This window comes from Procambarus clarkii, chromosome 85, assembly GCF_040958095.1.
Source record: "Procambarus clarkii isolate CNS0578487 chromosome 85, FALCON_Pclarkii_2.0, whole genome shotgun sequence".
In the NCBI taxonomy this organism is placed as follows: Eukaryota; Metazoa; Arthropoda; class Malacostraca; order Decapoda; family Cambaridae; genus Procambarus; species Procambarus clarkii.
This window is the reverse complement of record NC_091234.1, coordinates 22,938,402-22,966,365: the sequence shown is the minus strand read 5'-3', so window position 1 is coordinate 22,966,365 and position 27,964 is coordinate 22,938,402. Positions and strand designations below refer to the sequence as shown.

General features: G+C 42.4%; 1 protein-coding gene across 1 annotated transcript in view; it reads right to left on the bottom strand.

The window, feature by feature from the left end:
• Positions 1–27,964, bottom strand: part of LOC123746672 (uncharacterized) — a 237,022-nt gene that overhangs the window by 114,145 nt on the left and 94,913 nt on the right. Inside the window, 7 exon segments of the mRNA XM_069316905.1 lie at positions 1,621–1,660; positions 2,964–3,144; positions 10,055–10,133; positions 18,596–18,739; positions 19,041–19,211; positions 26,266–26,456; positions 26,689–26,831. Of these exon segments, the coding sequence (XP_069173006.1) occupies positions 1,621–1,660; positions 2,964–3,144; positions 10,055–10,133; positions 18,596–18,739; positions 19,041–19,211; positions 26,266–26,456; positions 26,689–26,831 (949 nt within the window).

The window sequence follows — 27,964 nt, the reverse complement described above, 5'->3', positions numbered from 1 at the left end:
CGTGACCAAACTTCCAACACTTATTGCAAAGTCTAGGAGAGGGAATGTACTCCTAAACGGACTATCTGGCACCGGCAAGAATAAATAGAGGGCTGAAGGGCCCTACTATCATAGGTGATTTTTGCAACTCGAAGGGGCTGACGGCGACAACCACGAGGGGATCGAGTAAACATGTCCACCTGGAGAACAGAATGGCCTTGGGCTTCGAGGAAGTGTTTAATATCCTCATGGCAGTCTTTGAGGGCCCTAACACCAGCTGCAACATGGTGTGGGAGGAGAACAGTGCCAACACTGGCATTTAACCGAGCGTTTTTGGAGACCCGAAAAGGGGGTCTCCCTAATGCAGGACAAAGCGGTGAAGCGAGTAGCTGCATCCTGAGAAAGAGTAGCAATGACACGTGTACCGTAACTGGTGGGGTTAAAAGTAACAGAGGCATCTACTGAATCAACAAGGTGTTTATGGAGGAAGAAATCATCAGGAGGAGTAGAATCCAGACGGTGGAGATCAAAGTATTTAGCGCACATAGTGGAACCAAACAAGGCGTTGCAAGTATTAGTATGGGAAGGAATTGTGCGAGTGCGGCCGTGGCAGGGACGGCGTTGAGAACTCCCCAGAGTGAGAGGGGGGTAAAAGGCGCAGTAGTCATAATGAGAGACGGAGCCACATCAGGAGACGAGGTGGTCACCACTGAGGGCTGGGAACTCGACCCTACCTCAGAGGGAGGGAGGGGAGCTCAGGGGAGTAGTCAGGAGGGTCAGAGGAGGAGCAAGGTCGGGGCCCAATGCAGTGGGGGCTACAGGGCCTGGTCTACCAACACAGTCCGACTCGGGGGCTTGGCCGCCCACCCCACGTGCCTGAGAAGGTACAAGGGAAACATTGACATAACAATGAGGAAAGACTTTCATTCACGAATGTGCCCCCACACCCACCATGGAGCAACAATTAGAGGCAGGAAACCAACAAGAAGCTATCGCCGATCATGCCGGGGCCCCCCAGGGGTGTGTCATGAGTATACGCCCCACAAACGCCACCTAAAGAACCGTCAGTCCGTTGAGAGCGGGTTCAGTGATGAAAGGAGGATTGTCAATAAAAGGGTCCCCTCGTTCGAGACGTTGAGTACTACAGTTCTACGGGTGCAAGATTATGCCTCCCCAAAAACCTGGACGTCAAAATAAAAGAAGGCCGAAAAAAGAATCAAAACAGGCAAAAGGTCGGCAGGGAATGACAATGAGAAAGGAGAAGAGGGGGGAGAAAAACGAAACAGAAGGAAAAGGAAAAGTTGTCCAGCACAATTAGAGAGGACAGCAGCAGGAGCACAAGGATACAAAAGGACAGAGGACCGCCGCAAGGAGCGTCACACTCCGGCAGCCGCCCACCAAGCCCCCTCACGGCAGCAACAAGCTTGACAGGGAGGGGGATTTCATGTTGTTAATTGTCTTTATATTTAGTCTGCCTCTCCACATACGGAGAGGCTGGTGCTTCATCGTATGTGGTCTACGGGGCCGGTGGGTGTGTTATGTACGGTACTATTCCTGTGTATGGATTGGTGGGTTGGGGTTTTGTGTGTTATGTCTTATATTGTTGTTATCTTATGTATGTACTGAGAAAGATTGTAATACGTGTTTGTCTCCCCTTGTAGGCCCTTCGGGACGGTGATGCCTACAAGGGGAGACAAACACATATTACAATCTTTTTATTTTTTTGTCTTTGTTTTATTGTACTTATTTGCATGTCCAGCATGTAAAAGTAAATAAATAAAAAAAATTATCACAACTCTGAATAGTGTGGTCAATTAGGGGGCCACAACATGGTACCTGTCAGTTTGCCTTCTGTCTAGAAGGTCAAATACTGACATTAAAATTTACGTTGAGTAAGTAATAGAGGAGTAGTTTGGGGTGGAGGATGGGCTGCACGACTAACCCATTAAGTTTGATGATGGATTACTGAAATACAGTTGGAGATGTTACAGTTTTATTTATGTGCTGCGTCTAAATTGGTTCTATACTCATGTTTCGTACATAAAGTTTTGAGAAGAATAAATCTAGATCAAAAGTTATACATACATATTCAACCATTACTCCTATGTCTGTGGTTTAATGTTGTGACATTCACTTGCTGGTGTATGAATGTGTTCACACGTGCATGGAAAATATAATTACTTAACCATGGTTGATAATAATAACGTCTTAATTTTTTTACATTTTCATTCCCAGCAACAGGTGGCTGGTGAAGGTGGGTGACTAGGGAGGTGGTGGTCGACGGGCCAGCTGGGAGGAGAAGGTTGGTGTCTAGGGAGGTGGTGGTCGACGGGCCAGCTGGGAGGAGAAGGTTGGTGTCTAGGGAGGTGGTGGTCGACGGGCCAGCTGGGAGGAGAAGGTTAGTGTCTAGGAAGGTGGTGGTCGATGAGCCAGCTGGCAGGAGAAGGTTGGTGTCTAGGGAGGTGGTGGCCGACGGGCCAGCTGGGAGGAGAACGTGGGTGTCTAGGGAGGTGGTGGTCGACGGGCCAGCTGGCAGGAGAAGGTTGGTGTCTAGGAAGGTGGTGGTCGATGAGCCAGCTGGCAGGAGAAGGTTGGTGTCTAGGGAGGTGGTGGTCGACGGGCCAGCTGGCAGGAGAAGGTTAGTGTCTAGGGAGGTGGTGGTCGATGAGCCAGCTGGGAGGTGAAGGTTGGTGTCTAGGGAGGTGGTGGTCGACGGGCCAGCTGGGAGGAGAAGGTTGGTGACTAGGGAGGTGGTGGTCGACGGGCCAGCTGGCAGGAGAAGGTTGGTGTCTAGGGAGGTGGTGGTCGACGGGCCAGCTGGGAGGAGAAGGTTGGTGACTAGGAAGGTGGTGGTCGATGAGCCAGCTGGCAGGAGAAGGTGGGTGTCTAGGGAGGTGGTGGTCGATGAGCCAGCTGGCAGGAGAAGGTGGGTGTCTAGGGAGGTGGTGGTCGATGAGCCAGCTGGCAGGAGAAGGTGGGTGTCTAGGGAGGTGGTGGTCGATGAGCCAGCTGGGAGGAGAAGCCCTGGTCATCCAACCACTGGACGATCACGTCATAGTTATTGCTCATCCAGGCGATGTTGTTGGCTGTTCTTTCAATTGCTTGATCAATTGCTCGAGCCGCGGTATCTAGGTCATCAGCGTGTTCCTCCTTGAACAACTCCAACTGCACAGATAAAGAATATTTTTTAATAATTGACCGTCTTTATGACCGTGGTTTTTTTTATATCAAAATTCTTGTGATCGAATTTATAAAAAGTTAGACGAAAATTAATTTATATTTTTTTCTTTCAAGTGAGTTCAAAATATGAAAAAATTCTACATTCTATTTTGCATTTAGATACATTATTGCAATTATCTTTTGACTTCGAAGCCAAAATTTGGTTTAGTTGTTAGCCCTTAACTTTTTGTTTATATATATATATATATATATATATATATATATATATATATATATATATATTATATATATATTTTAAGATGAATAGGAAAACCAGGGATATACTGAACATCTTGTTTCAGATTCTTTACTTTAAAATGCATAACGTTTCGAATACTTCTCGTATTCATCATCAGATCTAAAAGAAAAAACAGAAATCACAATCAAATAGCTGGTAAACAAAGAACTCATACTGAATATAATTGCCTATCAAAGAAAGGAAAATGCTTAAAAAACAAAACACTTAAGCGCACTTAAAGTGATCAATACAAATAAAACTTATTAACTGTCACATATATTAAAGCTAATTTAAAAGTCCATTAACCTACAAGATGATTTTTATAACTACTAAAACAAACCATTCTATTAAACTTACGTGAAGTGATCAGAAGTGAAACTTGATACCTGACACATAGATACTAAACACTATAACAAATATTTATATAATGACCACAAATCTACAAAAAATGTATGTAAAATACAAACAGAATAAACGACAATTATAAAGTACAAACCAAAATCTTATAAAAAAACTCAAATATTAAATAAAATTAAATACCAAAAAATATATTATATATCCTAAATAAAAGATTATATTAATGTACAATGTCAAGACTTGAAATAAGTAAGAAAGGGCAAAGACATGGTAAACTAAACAAAATTATAATAAAATTAAACTACCAAAATGAACTATAAATCAAATTACAGGGCCTACTGTGCACTATACAGTGTACAATTGAACAGCTGAAAGGTTGCTATTTAACAGAGGCCGCAGCTCCTTTATATATAAGGATTCCATTACTCTCAAATCTGACTGGCCATTCATACAAGTGTCCAGTCAGATTTGAGAGTAATGGAATCCTTATATATAAAGGAGCTGCGGCCTCTGTTAAATAGCAACCTTTCAGCGGTTCAATTGTACACTGTATAGTGCACAGTAGGCCCTGTAATTTGATTTATAGTTCATTTTGGTAGTTTAATTTTATTATAATTTTGTTTAGTTTACCATGTCTTTGCCCTTTCTTACTTATTTCAAGTCTTGACATTGTACATTAATATAATCTTTTATTTAGGATATATAATAAATTTTTTGGTATTTAATTTTATTTAATATTTGAGTTTTTTTTATAAGATTTTGGTTAATACTTTATAATTGTCGTTTATTCTGTTTGTATTTTACATACATTTTTTGTAGATTTGTAGTCATTATATAAATATTTGTTATAGTGTTTAGTATCTATGTGTTAGGTATCAAGTTTCACTTCTGATCACTTCACGTAAGTTTAATAGAATGGTTTGTTTTAGTAGTTATAAAAATCATCTTGTAGTTTAATGGACTTTTAAATTAGCTTTAATATATGCGACAGTTAATAAGTTTTATTTGTATTGATCACTTTAAGTGCGCTTAAGTGTTTTGTTTTTTAAGCATTTTCCTTTCTTTGATAGGCAATTATATTCAGTATGAGTTCTTTGTTTACCAGCTATTTGATTGTGATTTCTGTTTTTTCTTTTAGATCTGATAATGAATACGAGAAGTATTCGAAACGTTATGCATTTATATATATATATATATTATATATATATATATATATATATATATATATATATATATATATATATATATATATAATTTTATTATTAAATATGACCGAAAAAGTAAGATTAATAATTCTAACACGAATTTTCTCAATCTTTCGTACATTACGCTTCACTGTTGGAGGTAAATAAAAAATCACTTCTCCAAAATTCATTTTTATTTCTAGTCTGACGCGACACGGGCGCGTTTCGTAAAACTTATTACATTTTCAAAGACTTCACAAATACACAACTGATTAGAACGTATCTCTGATTTTATATCTACATTTGAGTGAGGTGGGAGGGGTGATGTGGCATTAACACAAGACAGAACACGAGGGGATATTAATAGGGTATTAAAAGTATCAACACAAGACAGAACAGAAACAATGGGTATTGAATAGAAGTGTGTGTAGAAAGCCTATTTGTCCATATTTCTTGATGCTTCTATATTGTCTTGAGGTGGGTAGAATTCTACCCACCTCAAGACTCCGCTCCAATATAGAAGCATCAAGAAATATGGACCAATAGGCTTTCTACAAACACTTCTATTCAATACCCATTGTTTCTGTTCTGTCTTGTGTTGATACTTTTAATACCCTATTAATATCCCCTCGTGTTCTGTCTTGTGTTAATGCCACATCACCCCTCCCACCTCACTCAAATGTAGATATAAAATCAGAGATACGTTCTAATCAGTTGTGTATTTGTGAAGTCTTTGAAAATGTAATAAGTTTTACGAAACGCGCCCGTGTCGCGTCAGACTAGAAATAAAAATGAATTTTGGAGAAGTGATTTTTGATTTACCTCCAACAGTGAAGCGTAATGTACGAAAGATTGAGAAAATTCGTGTTAGAATTATTAATCTTACTTTTTCGGTCATATTTAATAATATATGTCTACAGGAAAGACTGCTACCAAAATATACTAATATATATATATATATATATATATATATATATATATATATATATATATGTCGTACCTAGTAGCCAGAACGCACTTCTCAGCCTACTACGCAAGGCCCGATTTGCCTAATAAGCCAAGTTTTCCTAAATTAATATATTTTCTCTAATATTTTACTTATGAAATGATAAAGCTACCCATTTCATTATATATGAGGTCAATTTTTTTTTATTGGAGTTAAAATTAACGAAGATATATGACCGAACCTAACCAACCCTACCTAACCTAACCTAACCTATCTTTATAGGTTAGGTTGGGTTAGGTACCCGAAAAAGTTAGGTTAGGTTAGGTAGGTTAGGTTGTCTAAAAAACATTAATTCATAAAAACTTGGCTTATTAGGCAAATCGGGCCTTGCATAGTAGGCTGACAAGTGAGTTCTGGCTACTAGGTACGACATATATATATATATATATATATATATATATATATATATATATATATATATATATATATATATATTAGTATATTGTGGTAGCAGTCTTTCTTGTAAACATTTGTTAAATATGACCGAAAGGGTAAGATTATTAATTCCATCACGAATCTTCTCAATATTTCTTACGTTTTTCTTCACTGTCGAGTGTAATTGAAAAATTTACTCTCCAAAATTCCTTCTTTACATTTTTATTTTTGGTCTGACGCCTGAACGCGTTTTGTAAGCTTCTTACATTTTCAAAGACTAGTTTACACATAACATACATCATACTTATACTCGTTTTGGGTGAGGTGATATGGCATAAAAGTTTTGGGTGAGGTGACAAAGCTATGACAAAACACGAGTCAATGGGTATGAAAACAGTGGGTATGTTTGTTGTATTTGTTCTGGCTGCTTCTGTTCCTGTTGTAGGGGTCATTCGGTGCAGCTTCTACATTGGTCTGGGGGTCTGGAACTTGGTCAACTTGAATTGGTCTTGAGGGGTCGTAGAGTGTAACTGTGTATTAGCTGGTTACTGATTGCTGGTCTACATTTCTTGATATACATCGTTTCACTGTGTCGACTCTTCTATTGTCATTGTTGGAAATTTCCAACACTAACACACTACCATTGTATTATAATACATCATTATTATATACTAATTACAGTATTTATTAATTTCACTAATGGTAGTGTTAATATAAATTAATATTTCTTTATCTGAGCCTATTGCTAATATTCTCATGACATCGAGAGGCAGGATTGCATCAGATAATGTACATTTAAACATATTTATTACCAATATGTTAGAGAATTGAATGTGGTTCTCTAAAATTATCAGTATTCCGTACAATAATTAACTACTGATAATATAGCTCCCAATAATCCAAAACCGAGAGTTATTGACTGAAATTATTATGAAGTAGCAGTTTCATCTGTTACGTACGAATGCTATGGAGGAAATACAATTTCTTTCCATTTCTCGATTAACACCGTTTAACGAGAATGATATTATTTAATTCCCTATAATTGCAACCCGGTTCTCATTAACGCATTACATCAGTAATTACATGGAAAAGAATTATCCATGATTAGTAATTTCTGTTGTGAATGTGAGAGACGAGTTGAGGGACGGCGGAGAGACCCCGCCATTAGCCATGTGGAGACACCAACAATCACATCATGCGTCCCGGGAGAGTCGATTTCCATCAATTTTTTTTTTTTTTTTTTTTTTTTTTTTTTGAGATATATACAAGAGTTGTTACATTCTTGTAGAGCCACTAGTACGCGTAGCGTTTCGGGCAAGTCCTTAATCCTATGGTCCCTGGAATACGATCCCCTGCCGCGAAGAATCGTTTTATACTACTTTATACTATTTTATAATCATTAAATACTACGTTAGGCCCTTGTATTTAATCGGCCTAGGAGCGTGCAATTGCTCCAGTTGCAATCTGGAATTGCTTTGGTGGACAACCAGCAGGTTAAGTGGCCTAATATTTGTTATATCGTGAGATCTCTAGGTATATCATTTTACTGTGCACTGTCCATCGTTATGCTATGCGACCTCCCCAAACAATAAGTACGTCCATAAGGAATTAAATTTATTCCTTTTATGGCATAGTGAGGATGTTAGATAGTAGGTGTAACCCATGATTATATACAGTTGAAATTTCAGCTTGTGTTGTAAGCGGTCGTGGTCATCATGTTCCCACGCCATGCTTGAACTCGTGTTGCCGCAAGTAGCAGACGACGCCATTGCACCTCAACCTCTCCGTTCACTATTCAACCCGTTCTCGCACTTTTGTATAGTCAATATTTACTTATTAAATACGTTCATATGTGACATACTTAACATACTAGTTTACCTTGAAAAGATTCATAGAAAACACCGACCTTGCCTAACCTTCTTAGTATGTTAAGATAAGCATCTTATTGTTTCGTAATTACAATTATTACTTAACCTATTATAGGTATAGGTTAAGTAATAATTGTAATTACGAAGCAATAAGATGCTTATCTTAACATACTAAGAAGGTTAGGCAAGGTCGGTGTTTTCTATGAAGCTTTTCAAGGTAAACTAGTATGTTTAGAATGTCACATATGCACGTATTTAATAAGTCAATATTGACTGTAAGAAAGTGCGAGAACGGGTTGCACTATTACAGCTAAGCAGCTGAAATCCTTTCTATTATTTCCTTAATTGAGAAAATTATAGATCAGTCGAAGAGATTTAGTTTATTTGATTTGAGATATCTAACGTAATATGTTAGCCTCATAAAAGTCAAATGAGAATAATTGCTCGATTAATCAACATATAATCTTTTTACCATTAATCAATTCATCTAATGTTTCTTAATAGTATTGAGTAGAATTACTAATTTTTATTCGAGGAAGAACCAGCCTCGATGAAGCGTACTGGGAGTAGATTACTTCTGGTATTAACCCCAAATTTTGTGAAGGACGGAAAGTTTATTCTCGAACTTTAATATTATACAGCCCATTAACGTTTAAAGAATAATCTTTAATAGTTTCATATCCATAGGCACTGGTATTTCAGTCCTTATCATTTAACTTTATCTGTTTCCCTTTTCAGTCAAAATAGGGTGGTCCTTCGATTAATTTAAATTAATCTATTAATTAAATATCAATCAATTAATAGAGAGTAAGCTTTCTTCCCAACAGTCATTGTATCTATCAATTATTTCGGTGTTGCTTGTCAAAATATCCCTGGTGATAGTCTCGTTGTTTGTGGCGATTATGTGTGTTCCTTGATGGAGCCGTGTTGCTTGTGCATTGTTAAATTCCTAGAGAGAGACGTTGTTATCTTGCCTTGTCTTAATGAGATCGTTGGGTCTAAATCCCCAAGTGAGCACGTGAAGACTTAAACAACGTTGGTCTGTTGACCAGACCACACACTAGAAATTGAAGGGACGACGACGTTTCGGTCCGTCCTGGACCATTCTCAAGTCGATTGTGGTCTCTTTCAAGGCAACGTTGGTCTCTTTCAAGGCGTTTTTCTTGGTGTAGGGAGAATTCTTCATTAGCAGCTTGGCGGTTTTCCTACTCTTATAATATATGGTTACATTTATCTTTTGGGTAACGCCAGTTGGAGTAATGGAAGGAATTCCACCTGCATTTTGGGAGAAATATTGAATAGGAAGCTGTGTTGTCTTTTTTTGTCTTGCAAGATCCTAGGCTATATATCAGAGTTCCAATTCATAAGATGGATCGATTTTTAAGTTCTATTGGTTCAGTGGGCTGAGTGAGTACCTGTCACCACAAGGCTGTTATTAAGGCCACAGGGCTCCCATGGCCGGCCCTGAGGGCTCCCACGGCCGGCCCTGAGGGCTCCCAGGACCGGTCCTGAGGGTTCCCAGGACCGGCCCTGAGGGCTCCCACGGCCGGCCCTGAGGGCTCCCACGGCCGGCCCTGAGGGCTCCCAGGACCGGTCCTGAGGGCTCCTTGTATGATATTAAGGCTTGTGAACATTATTATCCTATTGATGATTCCTGTGCATAGTTTGGCTAAAGTGAAATTCCTCGTTCCACTCATGAAGAACTTAGCTTTGCCTACAGTCAAGCGCCAGGAACCGTTGACCGTGGATCTCAGTCAAAATCTGTCCCTTCCTACACTCACACAAGTATTCTTCCTCACATGTTCAAATAAAAAAAAAAAATACTCACCTCGTGCATCTCCTCATTGGTGTTGAACTCGTTGGTGGCTGTTAGGATCAGGTCACCCAAGGCGGTGAAGGAAACTAAGCTGTAGCGGAGAAGACATCAACTGGTTTAAAATACTTAATAAGGAATAATTACGAGAGCAAGAAAGGATATTAGATTTTGCCTATCTCCTTGGTACGTTACTTATCTGTTACGTGAAAGATACATCAGATAAGGGAGAAGGGACCGAACGGCTTCTGTCCAGCCGTGGGAATTGAATCCGGGACCTTCTGGCTGTGACCAGACTATGCCTACCACAAGATCCATAATATTGATAAGAATATCGAACTAGTTGCAGCGTCTAAAATGTATTTACAATGTAATTCCAAGAGATAACCTTAGTAAGTCAATAATTATTAAAAAGAAGGCACCAAACCGGGAGAGACAACCTAAATACTCACAATATTGTGTTAATCACACAGATGTTGGCAGGAAATAAGGTTATGAAGAAATCCACGAGGGCCGTGACGAGGATACGAACCTGCGTCCGAGCGCATCCCAGAGGCTGCCTTAATCGACTGATCTACTACATGGTAAAGCAGTTGAAACCGAATTTCTACTGAACTTACTGGATCCTGCAGCTTCTCCGAGGCACAAACCAGGGTTTTACACCACTCTCCCCCATGCACCTTGTCAGGCCCTTGTAGATTTGCTTATTTGATGCATCACGCAATTGTGATTTCTGTGTGTAAAGGTTATGAAGGCTTGGGGTACCCGGTGGTACTTGGGGTACTCGGTGGTACTTGGGGTACCCGGTGGTACTTGGGGTACCCGGTGGAACTTGGGGTACCCGGTGGTACTTGGGGTACCCGGTGGTACTTGGGGTACCCGGTGGAACTTGGGGTACCCGGTGGAACTTGGGGTACCCGGTGGTACTTGGGGTACCCGGTGGTACTTGGGGGGTACCCGGTGGTACTTGGGGTACCCGGTGGTACTTGGGGGTACCCGGTAGTATCCGAAGTACTACTGGGTATTCACACACACACATACACACCCACACATGGGAAACAGAACTCAGGGGAAAGACGGCCCAAGACATGATGGACTTCATCACGCAGAAGTGCAAGGACGCAGCAAACAAGTTTGTCCCAGTCCAAAAGGAAGACAACGAAATGAAGATGGGAAACCCATGGTTTAATCAAAGATGTAGGCTAGCTAAGCAGCAAAGTAAAAGGACATGGAGAAACTATAGGAATAACAGGACACTTGAGAGCAGAGAAAGATACCAGAGTGCCAGGAATGAATATGTCAGGATGAGAAGAGAGGCAGAAGGACAATACGAAAATGACATCGCGAGCAAGGCAAAGACTCAACCTAAATTGCTGCACAGCCACATCAGGAGAAAAACAACAGTAAAGGAACAGGTAATGAAATTAAGGATGGAGGCAGACGGATTCCCTACAGACGACAAGGAAGTGTGTGAGGAACTGAATAAGAAATTCCAGGAGGTCTTCACCTTAGAGCAAGGAGAAATTCCAGAGATAAGTGAAACAAAAGTTAACCAGGAACCACTGGAAGAGTTTGAAATAACCAGCGGGGAAGTAAGGAAGTGTTTACTAGAGTTAGATGTGACAAAGGCTTTAGGCCCAGATGGAATCTCCCCTTGGATACTAAAGGAAGGAGCAAGAGAACTGTGCCTACCACTCTCCATAGTGTATAACAAATCACTTATAACAGTGGGAACTGCCAGAAATTTGGAAAGCAGCTAATGTAGTCCCGATATATAAGAAGGGTGATAGACAGGAGGCACTGAACGACAGGCCAGTGTCCCTAACATGCATACCATGCAAGCTGATGGAGAAGATTGTGCGAAGGAAGCTAGTGGAACATCTGGAGCGAAGGAACTTTGTAACACAGCATCAACATGGGTTCAGGGATGGCAAGTCCTGCCTCACATGGTTAATTGAACTCGACGACCAGGCAACAAAAATCAGGCAAGAGAGAGAGAGAGGGATGGGCAGACTGCCCATTTTTGGACTGCCAGAAAGCCTTTGATACAGTACCACACAAGAGGTTAGTGAAAAAGCTGGAGATGCAGGCTGGAGTGAAAGGGAAGGTATTCCATTGGATAAGGGAGTACCTAACCAACAGAACGAGTCATTGTGAGGGGGTGAGGTCTCAGATTAGCGAGACGTCACAAGTGGAATCCCGCAGGTTTCAGTCCCTGGACCTATACTGTCCGTTCTGATATATGTAAATGATCTCCCGGAGGGTATAGACTTGTTTCTTTCAATGTTTGCTGATGACGCAAAAATTATGAGGAGGATTGAAACAGAGGATGATGATAGGAGGCTACAAGATGACCTAGACAGATTGAATGAATGGTCCAACAAATGGCTGCTCAAGTTCAACCCTAGTAAATGCAAAGTAATGAAACTAGGCGGTGGAAACAGAAGGCCAGACATAGGATACAGGACGGGAGATGAAGTACTTCATGAAACGGACAGAAAGAAAGATCTAGGAGTTGATATCTCACCAAACCTGTCTCCTGAAGCCCACATAAAAATAATTACGTCTGCGGCATATGCGTGACTGGCTAACATCAGAACAGCATTCAAGAACCTGTTTAAGGAATCATTCAGAATTTTGTATACCACATATGCAAGACCAATCCTGGAGTATGCGGCCCCAGCATGGAGCCCGTACCTTGTCATGCATAAGACGAAGCTGGAAAAAGTTCAGAGGTATGCCACTAGACTAGTCCTGGAGCTAAGAGGCATGAGTTACGAGGAAAGGCTGCAAGAGATACACCTTACGATACTGGAAGACAGAAGAGTAAGGGGAGACATGATCACTACCTACCAAATCCTCAGGGGTATTGCCAGGGTAAACAAGAATAAACTATTCAACACTGGTGGTACGCGAACCAGGGAACACAGGTGGAAACTGAGTACCCAAATGAGCCACAGGGACGTTAGAAAGAACTTTTCAGTGTCAGAGTACTTAACAGATGGAATGCATTAGGCAGTGATGTGGTGGAGGCTGACTCCATACACAGTTTCAAATGTAGATATGATAGAGCCCAGTAGGCTCAGGAACCTGTACACCAGTTGATTGACAGTTGAGAGGCGGGACCAAAGAGCCAAAGCTAAACCCCCGCAAGCACAATTAGATGAGTACACACACACACACGTGCGCTATGTAAATGATCTCCCAGAGGGTATAGACTCGTTTCTCTCAATGTTTGCTGATGATGCAAAAATTATGAGGAGGATTTTTGAAACAGAGGATGATAGTAGGAGGCTACAAGATGACCTAGATAGACTGAATGAATGGTCCAACAAATGGCTGCTCAAGTTTAACCCGAGTAAATGCAAAGTAATGGAACTAGGCGGTGGCCACAGGAGGCCAGACACAGGATACAGAATAGGAGATGAAGTACTTAAAGAAACGGACAGAGAGAAAGACCTAGGAGTTGATATCACACCAAACCTGTCTCCTGAAGCTCGCATAAAAAGAATTACATCTGCGGCATATGCGAGGCTGACTAATATTAGAACTGCCTTTAGGAACCTGTGTAAGGAATCATTCAGAATCTTATATACCACATATGAAAGACCAATCTTGGAATATGCGGCCCCAGCATGGAGCCCGTACCTTCTCAAGCACAAGAAGTTCAGAGCTATACCACTAGACTAGTCCCAGAACCGAGGCTTGAGTTACGAGGAAAGGCTGAGGGAAATGCACCTTACGACACTGGAAGACAGAAGAGTAAGGGAAGATATGATCATCTCCTACAAAATCCTAAGGGGGAATTGACAGGGTAGAGAAGGATAAACTATTCAACACTGGTGGTACGTGAACAAGGGGGACACAGGTGGAAACTGAGTACCCAAAGGAGCCACAGGGACGTTAGAAAAAACTTTTTCAGTATCAGTAGTTAACAGGTGGAATGTATTAGGCAGTGATGTGGTGGAGGCTGACTCCATTCATTGTTTTAAATGTAGATATGATAAAGCCCAGTAGGCTAAGGAATCTATACACCAGTTGATTGATAGTTGAGAGGTGGGACCAAAGAGCCAAAGCTCAACCCCCCGCAAGCACAAATAGGCGAGTACAAATAGGTGAGTACACACACAGGCGCACGCACACACGCACACAGGCGCACGCACACGCGCGCGCGCGCACACACACACACACACACACACACACACACACACACACACACACACACACACACACACACACACACACACACACACACACAGTCAGTAGTCTATTGTGATGGGGAGCAGACGTGTAGGGGCGGCAGTCCATAAATTAGCATAGAATCTCAGGGGCTCAAAAGGTCAGAGGAAAGATGTATATATTAAATAAGTGAATAAACGTCAGTGAGTGATCTCAGCATACTAGCAGTAGATGGGCATTGGTAATAAGTGACATGAAATTAGATGTCAATATTTTGGGAAGGTGAGGTGACGCTAGCAGGAGGTCGTGACCTCACTTGAGTCGCAACTGTCGTCGGAGGTGGTTGTACTTTGTTGATAATCCCGGAATAAGGAAGAATATTGTTCCGTGTGTTAGTACTGTAGTTAAGGCTACTTGTCTGCAAGAGCTCGTAGCCTGGTGGATAGCGCGCAGGACTCGTAATTCTGTGGCGCGGGTTCGATTCCCGCACGAGGCAGAAACAAATGGGCCAAAGTTTCTTTCACCCTGAATGCCCCTGTTAGCTAGCAGTAAATAGGTACCTGGGAGTTAGTGAGCTGTCACGGGCTACTTCCTGGGGGTGGAGGCCTGGTCGAGGACCGGGCCGCGGGGACACTAAAGCCCCGAAATCATCTCAAGATAACCTCAAGAAGTGTGAGGAAGCTGTTGGGGACATAGTACACATTATGCTGACCAGACCGCACACTAGAAGGTGAAGGGACGACGACGTTTCGGTCCGTCCTGGACCATTCTCAAGTCGATTGTGATGAGGAAGTAGATGCAGGCAATACATAGGCAAGAGCGGTGAGGAACAAAGATATGGGCCAATAGGCCCTCTGCAGTTCTTATTCCTACTACTATCCCCTATACTACATCTTTGCTCCTCACCGCTCTTGCCTATTTATTGCCTGCATCTACTTCCTCATCACAATCGACTTGAGAATGGTCCAGGACGGACCGAAACGACGTCGTCCCTTCACCTTCTAGTGTGTGGTCTGGTCAACATAATTTAGCCACGTTATTGTGACTCGTCGTCTGCACATAGTACACATTTTCTCTGTGATTTTGATAATTAGAGGCGGCCTAGAAGTGAATATTTGGCCTCGCCTTTGTGAAACTAATTGTGTTGCTTCTTCAAGAGTAAGGAAGTAAGCAGGCATATCTGTTGTGGAATCTGCCAGATGACGTTGTGAACTCAAGTCGTGGACTGGAGGAAGCCCTGTGAAGCTGTCCGGAAGCATTGTTGTGGATGGCCTATGGCGCACCATGTTTGAGCTCCAGTGAGTGTGTGTCCTAACCTCAGAGAATTCTGCAGTAAGCTCAAATATTAGTTATTATAGTGGTTGCCTGTGCTTCATCGTGTGCCCAGTGATCATGGCAAATGTTTATACATGTAGGACATATATTTTATTAAGGCAGTGAGCTAAAAATAAGAGTAGAGATAGAAAAACATGTTGGAGGGAGGAGTGATACGTCCGTCCTAGCCGAAGATCAGTGACTGACTGAGGGAGGGGTGACTGCCACACAACCAGGGCGGCGAACCCTCCCCCAGTGACATGCCTTGAGACATGTTCTCAGAGTGGTCTCGCCCAGGATGGGGGAGGACCATTGCGGCGACGCAATAGTGTTTAAAGAGATGTCGATTGGAGGAGTTTATTTTCTGTGAATATATTTATTTATGTTTTGTTAGGAAAACATTTTTATTGGCATGGTAAGGAAATTGCAGGTTTGTTTGGGAACATGTTGATGGAGAAACTTTGAGGCTAGAGAAGAAGTTAATGGAAGAACTTCGAGGCTGGAGAAAAAGTGTATGCTGAACTCTGTGATAGAGCAGAACTCCATAGTGAGGAGTTGACTTTAAGCAGCGAAGAGGAACTACACGTACCTCTGTGGAATCAGTGGTGGAGCGTCACTGAAGTTGGATTATTGCTTCGTTGTACAGCAGATTGGGATATCTGCAGAAGTGCCTTTCCTGATATTTTGGAGGGCCTAGAGATATGTATTGGTAGTGAGCCTCTAGGAGCAGAACAGAGGTTCATGGTGGACACACACATGATTGTATAAGGGGAGTGCTTGAGCGCTTATTGGCGTGTAAGACGCAGTGTAAAGTGAGAGACTGATTTCTTCTTTTGTTGGGGAATACTTATGTAGAGGTTTCTGGTGTTTCAGCCCCAAGATGAGTTTCATGTACTTTTAGGGCTGAGGCTACAGTATTGTTGTGACAGGATTTCAGCGCCATTTAGTGAGGGAGTAGTAAGTGGTAAGCCAAGAGTTGAGCAGCCACTTGATATGGACAGTTGATGAAACCAGGATATGATGTTGGAATATTACTGGGTTGTAGCAGGTTGGAATGTTGTATGATGTTGTATTTTAGATGTAATGTATTATGTATGTCTTCTTTGTATATTAAACGTATGTGTATGCTGGCTTTTGCCCTGGTGAGGTTTCCCAGAAACTGGTACAGAGAGAGAGAGGGTCACGGCTGCAGACAGGGAGGCAGAAAATACTAATTCATGAAAGGGGGATTTAGGAGAACATTCCAAACAAGGAGAGAGTGAGGAGTCACGGCGCCTCGAGTAGGGTGTGTACACAAGACAACGAGGCCAGTGTTGGAGCTACACCCCCTAAATATGTGATGCTGAATCCCCTCTCCAAGATGAAGGGGCGTACAGGGTGATCTAGATAAATTACAAGCACTCCAGTGTCCACTGCTGGTCGACCGATGGTAGCTGGAGTGTAGATGCCGAGGTCGGTTGTTTGTTCCGTCAGGATGTGATTGGGGACGTTGTTCGCCTGTACGCAAGTACAAGCGGACTCCGCTGGTGACATCTCAAACAAGGAAAGTTGTCACCAGCAGTGTCCTAGCGGGCTCTGTACTTGGACCCATGCTGTTTCTGACGTATGTCAACGATCTTCCAGAGGGTATTGACTTATTCCTCTCAATGTTTGTTGATGATGTGAAAATTATGAGAAAAATCAATACAGATGAGGATAGACAGAGACTACAGGACCACCTGGACAAACTGGAGGAATGGTCTTGAAAATAACTTCTAAAGTTACACTCGTGGAGCACGAGGCTGAACCCAAGGTACCATATGGGAGGTGAAATCCTGCAAGAGTCATATAGAATGATCTGGGAGTTGATATCACACCGAACCTGTCCCCAGAAGCCCCACATCAAAAAAATTTCACATGCAGCATATGCTAGATTGGTCAACATAAGAACTGCCTGGTGAAACTTGTCTATGGAGTCATTCACGACCTTGTATACCACTCATGTCAGACGAATCCTGGAGTATGCAGCTCCAGCCTGGAGTCCATACCTAGTTAAACATAAGTCAAAGTTAGAGAAGATTCAGAGGTATGCCACCAGACTAGTCCCAAAATTAAGTGGTATGAGTTACAAGGAAAGGCTAGGGGGAGCGAAACCTCATGTCCCTGAAAGAAAGAAGAGTAAGGGGAGACATGATAACCACCTACAAAACTCTCAGAGTAATTGACAGGGTGGACAAAGACAAACTATTTAGCATGAGTGGAACACGAACAAGGGGACACAGATGGAAACTCAGTACCCAAATGACCCACAGACATATTAGTAAGAATTTTGTCATTGTTATGGTAGTTATCACAGAGAATGCATTATGCAGTGATGTGGTGGAGACAGACTCCTTTCACAGTTTCACATGTAGATATGATTTGATATCTGTATCTATGTACACCAGGAATCTGTACACCAGTTGATTGACATTTGAGTGGCGGGGCCAAAAAGCCGAAACTCAACCTCCGCAAGAACAACTAGGTGAATACACACACACTACATGACCCCCATCCAGTCCCTGACCCTACCCTCTTCCTGCCCCCATCCAGGCCCAGGCCTCCCCCCCCCCTCCGACTCCTAACCCCCTCCCCCCCGACAGGAATCCCACCCCCACCCGACTGATCTCTGATGCAATATTTCCAGGGATGGGGGGATTCCAAGTGATAAAGACTGCAAAGGCAAGGAGGGGAAGTTGCATTCCTAGTAAAACGGGAATAGAAGTTCGATGAACTTGAGAACAGCAAAGAAAGAGCATACTGAGAATCGATCATTCGGACACTGACAGCAGATGGAAAAATAATTGAAAATTTAGCATGGCTCAGACTGTAGCCCTCACAGTAGCATGGCTCACAGACTGTAGCCCTCACAGTAGCATGGCTCACAGACTGTAGCCCTCACAGTAGCATGGCTCACAGACTGTAGCCCTCACAGTAGCATGGCTCACAGACTAACACTCACAGTAGCATGGCTCACAGACTAACACTCACAGTAGAAGACCGATAATGATCGGCAAGTCTCAAGACAAAACATTTTACGCTCACTAATTAGATATCTTTTGCCACTGGTCCCTTAGGTAGTTCCAGGCCAGGTCGCGCCCAATGTCGTTCCTGGAGACGGAGCTGAAGGCAGCCGCGGCGTCCTGCCTCCTGATGCCGCTGCCATCAGTGAAGGCCATGTCCAGGTACCTGTGGAAGGTGCCGGCGATGGAAGTGATTGGGGATTGGTTGGGGTGATTGGGGATTGGTTGGGGGAATGCTTGGGGTTATGGGGGATTGGTTGAGGTTGTGGAGGGGGTTAAAGTGTTGGATTTATAACTAATGATAATCTATCTGAAACACCATGAAATTGATGAAGTTACGAGAAAATAAATTCATTATTTTGTTTGGAACTGAAGAATAAATGGCGATATATTACCAACCCAAATTTTAGCTTAATTTAACTGAATTTCAGGAGTTCTGACTAATTATTTAGGGTGCTTAAGCTTACCTGGAGAGGATCCAGATCTGCTTGGTACATCCCAGGGCAGAGAGGAGCGTGGCCTTGTCAGAGCCCAGGTTGGAGGCCAGGTACTGGCCCCAGGCAAAGTTCCACTCCTCCTCTCCACCAGCAGCAATAGCGGTGCAGTACACTGTTCCCTTCAGGTTGGCCGACACTATGCTGTTAAGTAGGACCAGATTACATTAATAAACAAAGGAACTACAGAAAAACATTATCCTGAGACTAAAACATCCTAACACATTATCTCACCACAAAACACTGTGCTGCACACACCACACCCTCTCTCATTATCTCACCACAAAACATTGTGCTGCACATACCACACCCTCTCTCATTATCTCACCACAAAACACTGTGCTGCACACACCACACCCTCTCTCATTATCTCACCACAAAACATTGTGCTGCACATACCACACCTCCTCTCATTATCTCACCCCAAAATATTGTGCTGCACATACCACACCCTCTCTCATTATCTCACCACAAAACACTGTGCTGCACACACCACACCCTCTCTCATTATCTCACCACAAATCATTCTGCTGCACACACCACACCCTCTCTCATTATCTCACCACAAAACATTGTGCTGCACATACCACACCCTCTCTCATTATCTCACCACAAAACATTGTGCTGCACATACCACACCTCCTCTCATTATCTCACCACAAAACACTGTGCTGCACATACCACACCCTCTCTCATTATCTCACCACAAAACACTGTGCTGCACATACCACACCCTCTCTCATTATCTCACCACAAAACACTGTGCTGCACATACCACACCCTCTCTCATTATCTCACCACAAAACACCTTCTAACCTTACCATTTGATGCAATGTTTTATCATCAATATAAATATCCCAAAATATAGATGTAAGTAATCGGGTGACTTAGATTAAGTTGAGCTATAGCAACATGTGATCATTTCTCTCACAGCCAGTGTGACATTGCCAAAATCAGTGACAAATCACTGCTGAATAAGCTAGCACTAACTCTTCACATAGTACAAAATGTAAACTTGCGTATCAACAGGTCGCCATCAAGACAAATTGATAGATCATAAAATCTTGGTGAAACATATACATCCTAATCCTGTTTGTTGAAGCTTTTATATTTTTTAACTCAAAGCAAATTTTTTTTTACCTTATTATTTTAAAGCATAATTACATATTTTTGCTTTGAGTGAAGAGTATACTTGAACAAAGATGAACCAGGATGTAACCCAAGTCACACATTACACAGCACCAAAAAGGGACTGGCCACAGTGGCTACGGTAACTATATATGGATAAAACATTAATTAATACAGAAATTATCTCCTCAGACTGACATACAACAACTCACATATTTTTTTTTTTTTTTTTTTTTTTTTTTGAGATATATACAAGAGTTGTTACATTCTTGTAGAGCCACTAGTACGCGTAGCGTTTCGGGCAAGTCCTTAATCCTATGGTCCCTGGAATACGATCCCCTGCCGCGAAGAATCGTTTTTTCATCCAAGTACACATTTTACTGTTGCGTTAAACAGAGGCTACAGTTAAGGAATTGCGCCCAGTAAATCCTCCCCGGCCAGGATACGAACCCATGACATAGCGCTCGCGGAACGCCAGGCGAGTGTCTTACCACTACACCACGGAGACTGATTATCCTGACTGATTACCATATGATCATAATGTTACTAACGTTTATTTCTGTCTTTACATAAGGGCAAAGTAAGCAATGCACGGGTCAAACTCGGTTATCACACACTGTAAATACCCAGCTCTGACGGTCAACTCTTAAAATTTCTCATTTTTCTTTGTTGGCAAAAAGCCGTGATGGAGGAAAGTCGCGCGTTAAGCTCTCATTACAAAACCCACGAATCCTGTCCCTGTTGCATACGAGATGAGGATATTTCATTGTTAATGAGCCATAATAGTGAATATGTGGAGATTAGAGCTAAAGGTAGAGCAGGACACTGGAGACAAGCAGTGCGAGGGAAGGCGTTAGAGAACGCAGGTGTGATGGAGGCTCAGCATCAGGATAGTGAGCTTTTCACCACTCACCCGCCCACCATTGTGACCTGAGCACAGGCAGCCATCACCACTTCATTGGTCACGGCCCGGAGATCGTGGCCCAAGAAGTGATCATTGTAGTGATCAGTGAGCCCTCTTATCAATATTTATGAATCAGAGACTGACAGAAAATTTAATGATGACATTAGCATTTCTACTGCGTCAGAGAGTGATGTGTCGCATCACCAGCAGGGTGACCTAACTGTTTTTGGGCCAAAACTGCTAGACAGGCCCACCCTCTGATCAGTGTGGCAACTAACAGGCTAAATACATATATGTAGACAGTCATATCACAATATCATGTAATGAGTAATTATTAGTTATATTGTGTACAGTTTTGCTTTTAGATGGCACTGAATAACATGGTTATCAGGAATTACCCAAGAAAAATTACCCCAAACTCTAAAACATTACCTCACGTGTTTTTCAAGTAATGATATTTACATTATATTAGGGACTTTATATTTTCTATATCAATACAAGTGCATTTACTCTGTCTTTATTCCTCCCAGGGGCCTCGTAGCCTGGTGGATAGCGCGCAGGACTCGTGATTCTGTGGCGCGGGTTCGATTCCCGCACGAGGCAGAAACAAATGGGCAAAGTTTCTTTCACCCTGAATGCCCCTGTTACCTAGCAGTAAATAGGTACCTGGGTGTTAGTCAGCTGTCACGGGCTGCTTCCTGGGGGTGGAGGCCTGGTCGAGGACCGGGCTTCGGGGACACTAAAAAAAAAGCCCCGAAATCATCTCAAGATAACCTCTCAAGAAGATCCTAAAATCCTGAAATTTCCACCTGTTGGAAGGGGGGGGAGTGTGGCTTGGGCCCCAACGTTGATAACCTCTCAAGAAGATCCTAAAATCCTGAAATTTCCACCTGTTGGAAGGGGGGGGGGGGAGCCCCAACGTTGATAACCTCTCATCTAGAAAGTAAAGTGGCCATGGCTTAAAACGAAGCAGGTAGAATAAAGAGAAAGGCTTTGTCAATGATTCTTGAAGCTATAAATTACAGACAACTAACAGTAAACAATCACTTGTGTATATAGAATACCTCTTGAATGAGGAGTGAATAAAAACAAGTAATACTCTGCAGTCTGGTGCTGCTGCTGCTCCTCAGTTATGTGGGATGTCGAGCGAAAGTGCCGCAGAATTTAATATCTTTGATTACCTTCTCAATATAGTGAACAGACTGTGACGGCGCCCTGCATCGAAACTGACCCAACTAGTGAAGTCGGCCATCGTGATATCTTCTTCCACGGCAGTGAGTCAGTGCACAGGGCATTGACATAAGGTTGCCTGGAAAAGGTACATCTCTTGAGACGACGAAGGTATATGGTGTGTCTAAATTGACACCAGCATTGGATGCCCCGCAGAGCGCGACCCCCTCGGTGGTCGGGAGGATCGGCACCCCGTCTGTGTTACCTAAGTAAGGAAGAGGATGTGTGTGACGCCAGGGAGCAGCCAGGAATGTGGTGACGAGACTTCAGTGAGCTACAAGGATTTAGATCACCGGTATAGCTTCGTTCCAATAGGATGTGAGGCCCTTTGTCCATGGGGAGAGTGGCTACCTTGAGGCTACCTTGAGGTGCTTCCGGGGCTTAGTGTCCCCGCGGCCCGGTCGTCGACCAGGCCTCCTGGTTGCTGGACTGATCAACCAGGCTGTTAGACGCGGCTGCTCGCAGCCTGACGTATGAGTCACAGCCTGGTTGATCAGGTATCCTTTGGAGGTGCTTATCCAGTTCTCTCTTGAACACTGTGAGGGGTTTGCCAGTTATGCCCCTTATGTGTAGTGGAAGCGTGTTGAACAGTCTCGGACCTCTGATGTTGATAGAGTTCTCTCTCAGAGTACCTGTTGCACCTCTGCAAATGAGGCAAATGAGGTTGCAAAAGAGTGCAATGAGGTTTCTTAAGGATCTTGTTGCCAGCCTCATTGACGCTACAAAGGACCCTAATGTGGCAAGTTTTCTCTTCCAGCGCCTCCATGTGGGGATCCAGAGGGGGATTGCCCGCTGCATTATCGGTTCCTTCCCGGCGTCTAAGGAATTCCAAGAAATCTGTAGCCTCTAGGAAACATTTCTGCATATTTTCTTCTTAATGTTCAGTTTTTGTAAAAAAAAAAATTGGCAAATTTTTCTCTAAATGCTCTGAGCTCCCTTCTTCGAGGCTATGGGGTCCCAACAATTGCACCAGAGGTGGTACCCCTATATTATATTATATTATATTATATTATATTATATATATATATATATATATATATATATATATATATATATATATATATATATATATATATATATATATATATATATATATATATATATATAATGAAGGTGAAAACACGGGGGGATACATAAGGGATAAACATAGGGGCTGCAGAAGGCTTATTGGCCCTTATGTATCCCCCCGTGTTTTCACCTTCATTGTATTATCACCTGACCTAATGCGGGTATAAAATCAACTAGTATATATATATATATATATATATATATATATATATATATATATATATATATATATATAATATATACATATATATATATATACATATATAAAATTTTGTATATACATATACGGAAACATATACATTTTTTACGGAAATTATAGGTACATTAAACAAATAATTAGCAGAATTTTATGTTGAAATGGAAAATCTCACAAGGGTAATGTGTTCAGAGAAGGAAGAACCCAACAGAGACTGCAATGTGGTCATTTCTCTAAACACTGTGTTTCGGAGAGACTGCGGGATCCTTGGGAGAACAGTAGTAATCCCGGTTGCAATTTTGTTTAAGCATGTCGTGGCTCAGTCGATTAAGGCACGTCTTGGGTCATCCTGGACGTAAGTTCGAACCCTCATCACATCCGTTGTGGATTTATTCATTTGATATACCACACTATTGTGATTTCTTTGTGTTTTGAAGTAAGGGTGTAGAGGTAGAATACAATATTAACAGGGCCCGAGTGCATGGGGGGAAATTGTGTAAAACCCCGGTTTGTATCTCGGAGAGACTGTGGGATCCGTGAGAGCAGTGGCAATCCCAGTTACAATTATTTTGACCATTTCGTGGCTCAGTCGATTAAAGTGCGTCTAGGATCATCCTGGACGTAAGTTCGTACCCCTCATCACGGCCCTTGTAGTTTAATTCATTGGTAATTTCTCGTTCTCATTATGCTCGGGTTAACCATGTAAAAGCCTATAGCAGACGTTTTCTTCAGGTAGAACTTTGTTTTCTATTACGCCTATTTCCATGACTTCTATTGCGAGACTGTTGCATTGATGTTCTAATCCTCAGTTTTCGCAGGCGATAACAATAGATTCTGGAAAATTAAGGGTGTTTAAAAATATAAACGTTGTATTACTACACGTTTAAAATCATGCACGAATGTCAATACTAACGAATCTTTATGGAGGAACGAATAATATTCAAGTAGTACATTTGGATCGAACATCAGAAGCTTATCTTGAATCATTTGTATTGCGTGACTACGATTGGCATCATTATAGACACAAATGTCTCCGTGGTGTAGTGGTAAGACACTCGCCTGGCGTTCCGCGAGCGCTATGTCATGGGTTCGTATCCTGGCCGGGGAGGATTTACTGGGCGCAATTCCTTAACTGTAGCCTCTGTTTAACGCAACAGTAAAATGTGTACTTGGATGAAAAAACGATTCTTCGCGGCAGGGGATCGTATTCCAGGGACCATAGGATTAAGGACTTGCCCGAAACGCTACGCGTACTAGTGGCTCTACAAGAATGTAACAACTCTTGTATATTTCTCAAAAAAAGAAAAAAAATATATATACACACTGAAACAACAACAAATGTTTAAAAGGTATTCCTGTCGTTTTTGTTTAGTCTTATTATGACAACGTCGTGTCCGAGCCACTTAGTGAAGGAATTTCTTCGTTTTCGTTTTCTTCGGGCGTTTCTGCCCGAAACGCTTTGCGTAATAGTGGCTTTAGGCATTGTATGTACTAGCTCTATCTATAAAGCCAACAAACTTTGTAAAATCTCTTTATGTATGTACCTTTACCTAAATAAATATTATTATTATTATTATTATTATTATTATTATGAATATCGTCTCTACAACAGACAATTGGTAAAACAACTCTTCTTTCAATGCATGATTCTTCGCCACTTATGACATGGTCACATTGAACAGTGTGTCTGTGACCGTAACACGAGGTATATGAACGGAGCCGGTCGGCCGAGCGGACAGCACACTGGATTTGTGATCCTGTGGTCCTGGGTTCGATCCCAGGCGCCGGCGAGAAACAATGGGCAGAGTTTCTTTCACCCTATGCGCCTGTTACCTAGCAGTAAAATAGGTACCTGGGTGTTAGCCAGCTGTCACGGGCTGCTTCCTGGGGGTGGAGGCCTGGTCGAAGACCGGGCCGCGGGGACACTAAAAAGCCCCGAAATCATCTCAAGATAACCTCAAGATAAGAAGAAGATGCTTCCAGAACGACTAAAAGGTAGCCAAGTCAAGATGTAGAAGTCTGGAAACCTGCCGGTACTCCACTGGCAGGGTAAGCGTACTGACACCATGTTGATATAAACAAAGCAAGCCTGACTTATTTTATTAAAAGCGACCACAAAACTGCCTTGGTGTTCGAGGGTAGAAATAGCCTAAGCTGCTCTATCCTTTAGAGATGTATTTCATTACCTCAATAAACTTACTTGTACTTGAACTTGTCATGGAACCCGACGATTCATTTGAAAGCAATACCAAGATACGTCTGATAATAACGTTTACAAGCAAATTAGTTCAGAGGTGTTATTAAAAAACTTCTCTCACCTTAATGATTGCTACCATTGTACCATTTCAGTACTAGAAAGACACCATCACTACGAGTGTTTTGGTTTCATCTCATTTATTACCTTATAGAGGAAAATGGTGTTCAAACCTATCTGTCCTAGAAGACGTGGGGAAATGTATGGGTTACCTTGAGGGTTGAAGAAGAAGAGGAAGAGAGGGGAAGAGGGTTGTGCTTGCTAACCAATAGGTTAAAATTGGAAAACGGAAAAAGGACTCCACCCCTACGAAAAGAAAAAGTTGTCTCTTTACTGACCCCTACTGTTCAAGTGGATGTCCTTGTAGAAGAACAGGTGCTACAATGGATGACTAAGTGGATGAAGCTTGAAAGTTTACCTGTTGTTACTTGGGTTGAGCATCCACTCCTGGAAGAGGGAGACGGAGTTGTCGACACAGTCTTGGTACTCGAGGCTACAGGCGCCCGACAAGGCCAACACCCGCTTGTACTGATCCAGTTGAGGGTCACTCCTGTTGTCGTCGAAGCCTACTGCGTCGTACAGCGGAGTCAACAGGGACAGCAAGTACCTCTGTTGCCGTGGGTGATGGAAGAAACATTTACTGATTAATTAAACAGGGGCAAATTCAAAAGTTCTGTTTACAAATAACTTCATATTAGAATCAAAAGTTCATTATTTTTGTTTATTATTTACTGATTTAATTTTGGTTGAATTTGTCATAATGTGATAAAAGAATTATGCTAAACAATCAGCATATAAGTAAATTTCATACAATGCAAATACCATGTCCGTAAAGGCGTACCTTGAGAGCTCCATACCCTCCTGTGCGAGTGAACATCACCTCCAGGTAGGCCAAGTTGTTCATGGCTGTGTTCCAGGCAATATACTCCGTCTCCGCCTTCAAGTATCCATTCACGCTCAGGGCGGTGTTGTATGACAGCTGACCTGGCAGGAACATGACAGTAACTATTATGGTGATGTTGTATGACAGCTGACCTGGCAGGAACATGACAGTAACTATTATGGTGGTGTTGTATGACAGCTGACCTGGCAGGAACATGACAGTAACTATTATGGTGGTGTTGTATGACAGCTGACCTGGCAGGAACATGACAGTAACTATTATGGTGATGTTGTATGACAGCTGACCTGGCAGGAACATGACAGTAACTATTATGGTGGTGTTGTATGACAGCTGACCTGGCAGGAACATGACAGTAACTATTATGGTGGTGTTGTATGACAGCTGACCTGGCAGGAACATGACAGTAACTATTATGGTGATGTTGTATGACAGCTGACCTGGCAGGAACATGACAGTAACTATTATGGTGGTGTTGTATGACAGCTGACCTGGCAGGAACATGACAGTAACTATTATGGTGGTGTTGTATGACAGCTGACCTGGCAGGAACATGACAGTAACTATTATGGAGGTGTTGTATGACAGCTGACCTGGCAGGAACATGACAGTAACCATCATGGTGGTGATGTATGACAGTTTACCTTCATTCTTCGGTCTTCAGGCCCTAGGACTCGTTTTTTTTTCTTTCGTCTTCTTTCATTCCTCCTCGGTCTTCGTGGGTTTCTTGGCAGACTTGCTTCTTGTAAACTTTGCGGACCTGTCGTTCGAGGTTGCGTCAATTAAAACGTTTTCACTGCTGTAGTTGAGCGTTCGCTAAGGTGGTGTTGACCCAATTGAGATATCTTCGTCGGACGAGTCAGTTGGGTCTAAAGCAAAAGCAGTGTTTCGTGAAGGTTGAGTAGTAGCTGGCTGAGTCGGATGTGTAGAGTCTTGGTGTGAGACTCTGCGCTGAACTCCTTTAGATATTATCTGTGGTAACGTACGACGTACCCAGAGAGTCGTTGTCTTCGTCCGATTCTGAGAAGGCCATCAGGCCGTTTGGGTATCTTCGGAAGAAGTCTGGGTCATAGTATTCCTTCTTTAGGATTTTTAGTGTTGGACCAATGTGTTAGCGTGGAAGACCATGGGATATGGGAATTTAGGGTCGTTCTTCGATCTGTTGATGGCTTCGTTGCACTTGTGGGCCTTCTGTCGTCTGGTGTCAGAGTTGCCG